This window comes from Pelophylax lessonae (assembly GCF_965119305.1).
Source record: "Pelophylax lessonae genome assembly, chromosome: 2".
NCBI lineage: Eukaryota > Metazoa > Chordata > Amphibia > Anura > Ranidae > Pelophylax > Pelophylax lessonae.
In genome coordinates, this window is record NC_138769.1 from 646,509,238 (window position 1) to 646,518,135 (window position 8,898).

The 8,898-nt window shown below is 42.2% G+C and overlaps 1 protein-coding gene across 1 annotated transcript in view; it reads right to left on the reverse strand.

Moving 5' to 3' along the window:
* The window catches only part of ALG5 (ALG5 dolichyl-phosphate beta-glucosyltransferase), a 44,055-nt gene extending 35,157 nt beyond the window's left edge, over positions 1-8,898 (reverse strand). The window contains exons 1-2 of the mRNA XM_082247388.1: positions 8,676-8,898; positions 914-1,085 (exon numbers count right to left, since the gene is read on the reverse strand). Coding sequence (XP_082103514.1) covers positions 914-1,085; positions 8,676-8,744 — 241 coding nt within the window. The 5' untranslated portion in view covers positions 8,745-8,898. The remainder of the gene's footprint in view (positions 1-913; positions 1,086-8,675) is intronic.

Consider the following 8,898-nt stretch of genomic DNA (forward strand, 5'->3'; position numbering starts at 1 on the left):
ATAAATAAATGCAAATTTTTTACCTGCAAAAAAAATGTGCATTTGTTATTTTTTCTAAAAAGTGAACTTATCCTTTAGGGCTAGGTTCACATGGGCTAGGTTCACATGTTGCTTTGCAGTGTGTTAAAAACACAATGCATTAGGCAGCCCAAACCAAATTAAAGGAATGTCACGCAGCTAGGCAGTCCAGATATCGGTCCTGCACTTTTTTTTTTTTAAGAGCACATCACTGCAAGCGGATTGCCTCTTGGTGCACTGCGGTGTGGCACACTGAACACACGTTCCCACAACGTGACAGTATGAGTGGGGCCTAAAGCCATTTCATCTTTCTGTGTCTACTGTCTGTTAAATGGGCAATAAGTCAGCAACATTAAAGTGGATGTAAACCCGATTCATGAAATCTGACCTGGGCACATATCTGTAGGGTTTACTTATCTCTCTCCAAAGCACTAAGTCCTGTTTTCCACTGCTCCGTTCCTCTGTTATCGGAATGATAACTTCTGACAAGTTCTCTGACACTGGAGATAAAGGAAGCTGACAACTTGTGTTGGGGTGAGGGCTATAAAATAGATTAGCAGAGAGCTGGTCTAATCACAATACAGCTCTGCAAGTATCTTCGTTTTTCTGCCTATAGGGAGGGGGTATGCCTTTCCTCCAATCAGCTTTTAGACAGTGTATCCACTCCCACAGCTAAAACAGGAAGAATAAAATTCTAACAAGATTTGCACTTTCTAAAGAATATAGCACATATAAAATGTAAAACTTATGTAGGGAGATTGGTTTCATCTCTGTGTATCATCTGAAGCGGTACACTTCATTGGGTATATGAGGGTTTGCATCCACTTTAAGCTCCTGATTCATTATATTTTAAACTACAGGATCAGTTCACCTGTTTAGATTTCATGCAACTTACATCGAGTTTCTTCATTATATGCAGGAACAACCACAGACAAGTCTTTCTCCGGAGGGTCATGGATGCTGGGAAAAGGTTCCTTTTCTCCTTTGTTTCCAATGAAGAACTTTTCTGCGTCATGTCGCTGCAGATTTGGCATTTTCGTGGCAGTTACATGTGCTACAAGTGCAACCTGGGAATGAAAGAATGGTCACATGTTATTATACTGTCCATCAATGGAAGGTACACTAATGTATCCCTCCAGTTATCCATTGTGTGGAGGGAATGTGCCATTCTACAGTGGACTTCCGCTCTCACACACTTCCATCACGGGATTTGCTGTGGGACAAATATGAGAACCTAGTCATTTAAAAAAGGTAATAAATAGCCGGTCCCACCCTGTATTCAAACCTTCACAGCTTTGTGTCCTGCAGAACAAGTCTGTCAAGTGTTAGCCATTCTCTGTTCTATTTATTGCAAAAAAATGACAGACTGATGAAGATATGACTGCACCCCTACTAGTAATGTCCAAGTGTGAGCCCTTACACACCTCAAAATTTTATTTTAAATGCGTCACCCAATGCCTTTCTAAATTCAGTATGAGACTCAGCCTAAAATAGAACTATCCATTTTGGATCGATAAGGGAGGGTCATAACCCCTGTCAGATTTTTTTTTTTTTTGCCCTCTGTGTTCCATTGCAGAGATTTACCTTCACTTCCTGTCCTGAAGCCAAACAGAAAAGTGAGAGGAACTCCCTGCAAATTAAGAGAATTCCTTGGGGACCCTCAGGTCACCAGAACTAGTGTCCTCATTGGAAGATTTCCCTTCCATTACTTTTCTGGGGACAGCCCAAAATTTGGGATGGTCTCTTACCTTCAATGATAATGGTAAATAGGACAAATAGAGAGGGTGAATCTCCTTAACCACTCTACCACTGGAGGATTTTGCTGTCTTACGTCCAGGCCACTTTTTGCGATTCGGCGCTGTGCGACTTTAACTGACAATTGCGCGCTCATGCAACGCTGTACCCAAACAAAATTTTTGTCCTTTTTTTCCCCACAAGCAGAGCTTTCTTTTGGTGGTATTTGATCACCTCTGCGCTTTTCATTTTTTGCGATAAAAAAACGCAACAATTTTAAAAAAAAAACAACAATATTTTTCTACTTGACAGTTAAAAAATATCCAATATATTCAATTTTTGTCATATATTTAGGCCAAAATGTATTATGCTACATGTCACTGACAAAAAAATTCTCAAGGAGCGTATTTTTAACCGTTTTAAGACCGGAAGATTTTACCCCATTCCTGACCAGGCCATATTTTGCGATTCGGCACTGTGTTATGCCCCGTACACACATGCAGATTATCTGAAGACTTTTGTCTTCAGATTTACCTTTTCTATGTAGTGCAAGGGCCTGCCGGGTTACATACAAATTGAAAGCGTTTAGGTTTGACCTCATATTATATGGTTTTGGTAAGTCTACAGTCAAAAGTCTTCAGATAATCTGCACGTGTGTACGGGGCATTACTTTAATGGACAATTGCGCGGTCGTGCGATGCTGTACCCAAATTAAATTTATGTCCTTTTTTCCCCCACAAATAGGGCTTTCTTTTGGTGGCATTTGATCACCTGTGCAATTTTTACTCTTTGCACTATAACAAAAAAAGAGCAACAATTTTGAAAAAAATAACAATATTTTTCACATTTTTTTTATATGAAAATTACCCCCCCCCCCCCAAAAAATGTCAAAAATCAAAAATTTTTAACATTTTAGGCCAATTTGTTTTCTGCTACATATGTTTGACAAAAAAAAAAAAAAAAAAAAAAAAATCGCAATAAGCGTATTTTGATTGGTTTGCGCAAAAGTTATTGCAGCTACTAACTACAGGAAATTTATGTCATTTTTATTTTATCTAGTAATGGCGGCGATCTGCGATTTTTTTTTTGCGGGACTGCAACATTGCAGTGGACAGATCGGACCCTTGACTGACATTTTTGACACTTTTGGGGGTACCAGTGACATTACTACAGTAATCAGTGCTATAAATATGCACTGTTACTGTAAAAATAACACTGGCAGGGAAGGGGTTAAGTTCTATTGGTGATCAATGGGTTAATGTATGACTGGTGCTTACTAACGTGTGTGGGGGTAGGGGACTGTGTGACACAGGCACAGATCGCAGGTTCAGCTATGCTTTTTATTTATGGATTGTCTTCAGATTTGGTAGTAATTTCTTTTGCATTTGCGCGCTATTCTTTTTTAATATACATGTCTTTTGGTTCACAGCTGCAGCAGCTTTAGAAATACATGGGTATGCTCCCCCAAATTTTTTGCCTGTCAGCTATGCTGAACCCTGCAATCTGACCCTGCCTGTCACTTAGGAGATCCACCCACTTTGTTTACACAAGCGGGCGGATCTCCACACTCGATCCCCGACGATCGGGGAAGAGCGGCGGTGATCACCGCCTCTCCTCCCCTGGCCCGACTCCCGCTGTGACTGAAAACAGCGGGAGCGAGCCTCCAGCGGCGCGTGCGTGCCGCCCACAAGGGGAGGAGTCCAGCGACGTAGGTCTATGTCGCTGGACGATATCGAGCCACTTTGCCGCAGTACAGTCAACGTGACCGGTCGGCAAGTGGTTAACAGAGGCACAGAAGGCAAAAAAAAAAAAAAGAACAGGTGGTGTTTTAATCCACCTCCACTCTATCCAAAAAAAAGAGCTTTGCCTTTAGTTATACTTTAAGAGACTATGCCAGGTTAGCTCTCAATCACCTGCAGCAAAACCATCATTCTCTTACAGCTGGCCAAAGCCTTTAGAAGGAATTGGGAACTCAGGACTCCTCCAGTGGATGTAACAAAACTAAGAAACGACCAGAGCTAGCTGAAAAATAGTGCAGGAATTTCTTTGGCATCAATTAATCAGTTCTATTGCCAACAATAGGGTGCGACTTGTCATGCGAATTGGACATTTCTAATCGTATGACAAGTCGACCTGGTGTGAACAAGGGCTTAAAAATATAGTTTCCTTACCCGTGAACTCCCTCCAACCCGCACGCTGCCATTATTAGGAATATACAGACCTAGTACATCAGCTCACAATGAAAACTGAAGCTCCAAGTGCCCATAACTCAAGATTTTACAGGTTTATTGTTTTTTTTTTTGGTAAATTGTTAGAACTGGCAGGTTAAAAAAAAAAAAAATGAGGGTGGCCTAGGGGCCCAGCATCCTTTAGTGGAAATACTAAATTGTTGGGCACTAACATCATTAAACCCACATCATAAAAAAAAAAACAATCAATAAATGGTGTATTATATGCTGTTCATAATCAGTCACTATGAGATTTGTTTTGGTTGTTCTCCATCTCCACCTTCTGTCCATGTCCCCAATTCAGCTAGGGATTTTGCAGCTGTGGTGGAAACTCTGCACATGCTCAGTTTTCAGCGGGATTCTATGCTGAGTATTTCCTCCCTATCACACCTGAGCAGCCCATGTGACTATAGAGTAACACATGTGGTCGCATACACAGTGTTAAATGACAGCCTACTTCCTTCCTTCCTCCTCCTCCTCCTCCTCCTCCTCCTCCTCCTCGCACACCAACCAGCTAAATGGGGTGGAATATTACATGTAGATTAATGGAGGCTTCATCTCCCTCTTATGCCAAGACACAGGCTGGAAGGGCGTGACACAGCCTGTGACTGGCAGAAATCAGCCCACACCATGTTATTTCCTCAAAACAATAAAGATTTAATTTCAATTATATATTTGTATGCCAATTTAAAACTATTGATTTTTTATTTTAAATAATTACAGTGCCAGCATCCACATACAGAAATAGAAGGTAAAATGTACGTTAAACAGTGTGTTTAATATACACTGCTCAGAAAAATTAAAGGAACACTCTGAAAACACATCACATCTCAAATGGGGAAAAATATCATGCTGGATATCTATACTGATATGGACTGGGTAATGTGTTAGGAATGAAAGGATGCCACAACGTTTGATGGAAATTAAAATTATTACCCTACAGAGGGCTGAATTCAAAGATCCCCCGAAAATCAAAGTGAAAAAATGATGCAGCAGGCTAGTCCATTTTGCTGAAATTTCATTGCAGAAACTCAAAATGGTACCCAGAGCTGCCAATACTCAGACCTGCCAATTTTGGTTTTCAATGGCAAAACGCCAATCAAGCTTCAGGGTGCCAGGCAGTGAGCACCTCTTCATGAAGTCTGTTTCTGATTGCTTGGTCAGGGACATTCACACCAGTGGCCTGCTTGAGGTCCTTTTGTAGAGCTCTGGCAGTGCTCATCCTGTTCCTCCATGAACAAAGGAGCAGATACCGGTCCTGCTGATGGGTTAAGGTTCTACGGCCCTGTCCAGCTCTCCTAGAGTAACTGCCTGTCTCCTGGAATCTCCTCCATGCTCTCTGAGACTGTGGTGGGAGACACAGCAAACCTTCTGACAATGGCATGTATTGATGTGCCATCCTGGAGGAGTTGGACTGCCTGTGCAACCTCTATAGCAGGGATCCTCAAACTACGGCCCTCCAGCTGTTGCGGAACTACACGTCCCATGAGGCCTTGTAAAACTCTGACATTCACAGACATGACTCGGCATGATGGGAATTGTAGTTCCTAAACAACTGGAGGGCCATAGTTTGAAGACCGCTGCTCTATAGGGTCCAGGTATCGCCTCATACTACCAGTAGTGACACTGACTCTAGCCAAGTGCAAAACATGTGAAAAACGAAAAGATGAGTAGGGGAAAAAAATGTCAGTGGCCTCCACCTGTAAAAACATTCTGTTTTGGAGGTCGACTCGTTGTTGCCCATGTAGTGCATCTGTTAAATTTCATTAACACCAAACCAGCTGAAACTGATTAACAACCCCCTCTGCTACTTAACTTCATCAATATCCCAGGAGTTTAAATTGACTTGATGCTATACTCTGATTAAAAAGTGCTCCTTTTTTTAGCAGTGTATGTGGTTTCCATTTATTAAACCACTTTGGCAGCTCATGGTGACTGTTCTCAGTAAACAGACAATACATATACCTCTGCCCAATACCAGGATACTAAGGCCAGGTGTAAGGCTGAAATTGCGAACTACCATTGCTGAGAAAAGCTGTTAACCCCCACATTCTAACATCTATAAAAACTACACACACACACACACACACACACACACACAAACCATGTCAAGTAGTGAAACTGTGCACTACAAATATTAGACATATCAAAATCATTTGTCATTTCTGTATTTTGTGAAGCTTGTGTTGCTTAACAACCCTTTAAATGACTAATATGATACTATAGCACTATCTGCACTCCACACCTTTACTTTAGGGTTAGTTTACCTTTTCAGAAAAAAATGAAAAGGTGAATACCACCCTACACCCTCCCCAATCCCCCCCCCCCTCCTCCTGCACCAACTTCCATGGGTCATATAGTTTCACCATCCACACAGCCCAGTGCAGTGGCTCTGGGGTTTAAAAACAGTATAGCCCTTCTTTTCTCTAGGGCAGGGATTCCCAAACTACGGCCCTACAGCTGTTGCAGAACTACACATCCCATGAGGCATTGTAAAACTCTGACATTCATGACACATGACTAGGCATGATGGGAATTGTAGTTCCTGAATAACTGCAGGGCCGTAGTTTGGGAATTCCTGCTCTAGGGATTCCAGGTCAGATCAGAGCGGTTTTCATTGGTCAGTGAGGTAATGTTCCAGGGCTGACAAATCAGATCTGTTCTGATCTGTCCCGGTATCCCTAAGAAAAGAAGAAGAGGAAGAAAAGCATGGTTTTCATACCCCAAGACCACTGCACTGGGCTGTATGGTGAAACTCCATCACTCATGGGGATAGGTGCAGCAAGGACTGGGGGGGTAGGGAGGATATAGGGTGCTAGGCTGGCCATAGAGGATTCTTTTTATACACACACACACACACTCCTGTTTGGCTAGGTTTACATCTGTGGGCGTGCGTGTAAAATCACCCACTTTCCTGATTTATGTACACTGTGTATTTTCATGTGTGAGACAGGGGATTTCCATTGCAAAGCGCTGTATGAAATGCAGTGCTATAGAGTATAAATCCTGTATAATATTAATAATAATAAATAGGAACCCTAGATTGTAAGCTCCTTGAGTGTAAGGCTGGCCATACATGTTCAATTTTCTGTTAGATTTACCACAAACCACATAATATGAGGTCAAAGCTAAACAACACTTTCACTTGTATCCAATTAGGCAGGCCTTTGTACTACATAGTTGAAGGTAAATTTCAAGAAAATTGGAAGAAAATTGGATCATGTGTGGCCAGCCTAATGCCTCGTACACACGCACCGATTGTTGGCCATGAATTTTCAGCCAACGTCCGATCGGCGGCTTGTTAGTATGATGCTTCCGACAACCGACTGCGACTTTTCGGCCGAACAAAATCTGGTGTGCAGGCTATAAAATTTTTGTTGGCTGTCAACAGAACGGCCGATTTTCCGTCAGTTAGTACAGATTTCGGCCGACAAAAATGTGATGAGCAAGACTGGGCATGCTCAGAGAAGAAAAAATACAAAGAAAAGTAAACCAGAACATGACAACACTGAAGTTGGTTGTTGTGTGCAGTCTAGAGCACTTTTCAACCAACACAACAACACTGGACAAAAGTCGGCCGATCGGTCTGCCAACAATCGTTGCGTGTGTACGAGGCTTAAGTAATGAACATGTACAGAAAGTGATGTGTAAACAGTCAGTGCCATAAAAAAGACCTGTAATAATCCTTCTACAGCTCAGTCTCAAGTCAATCTCAACTATGAAGGTTTACCCTCACTACCAGAGAAACTACATGATAGCACTGCTAGATTGAAACTTACTTTCTAATTTTTATATCTTTGAATTAGGTTCATTTATGAGGTTTAGATAATAACACCCCTTACCTTATATTGAGCTTTTGGAAGAGATTACATTTTTCACACATATTTGTAATGATTGTTTTGACAATTGCACCCACTCATGTGATTCTGTTTCCTATGTCCTAATGTATGACAGATACTGATTATATTTTTTTTTCCTATTGTTCCTTATGATAAACTTCAATAAAAATATTGAACAAGAAAAAGACCAGTAATAATAAATAAATATACTCATGTATGTATATATCCATCCAGTCTTATCTGACTCTCTGGGCACCATGTCTGGAAGCCTTATCCATGGAATGTTTTTTAGAGGTGGGTAGCCAGGTCTCTCCTCCCCAGTTGCTCAGCTTGAGATTGGCACACAGATTGTGATAGCACACATGTACAGCCAATTTGCACATACATACATACATACATACAAGGATCAATGTATACAGGAGATCATTTATCGAATTGCACATGTTTGGATTGTGGAAGGAAACCAGAGTATCTGGAGTAAAGCCACACAAGCCCAGGGAGATCATGCAAACTCCATGCAGATAGTTAGAATCAGGGACCCCAGTGCTGCAAGACAGAAGAACTGATCAATAAGTCACTGTGCTGCCCTACAGCCTGAAAAGTCAGTGCATGCATTGTACAATCTGCTGTACACAATGTCCTCTAAGGAGGAAGTGAGAGGGGAGATGGATGTCACCATAGACAGGCTGGAGGAATCACAACTCATCTACAGAGCTGTCCCCAGCAATCAGGAGCAGCTGGGGGAAGTGACATCCACAGGACATTCATCCCTACCTACATAGTGTGTGATATATATATATATACACATACATACACACAGGGCAGCCCCCCCTCCACTACCAGCCCCTCTACTCACCAGCAGCAGCACTACAGCCGCCACAGCAGCCAGCAGCAGGAGGAGATCACAGAGGCAGCAGAGCAGCATGATGTCCACACCATCCCTGTCCCAGCACAGCACACAGAGGATAGCTGTCAGCCGGACACAATAAACTTCCGGTACACTTCACACTCTGCCACTGCATCTGCCGGAACCTATAGAACTCCTACACCTATGCGGAAGTCAGCCTGTCAGCTCTCAC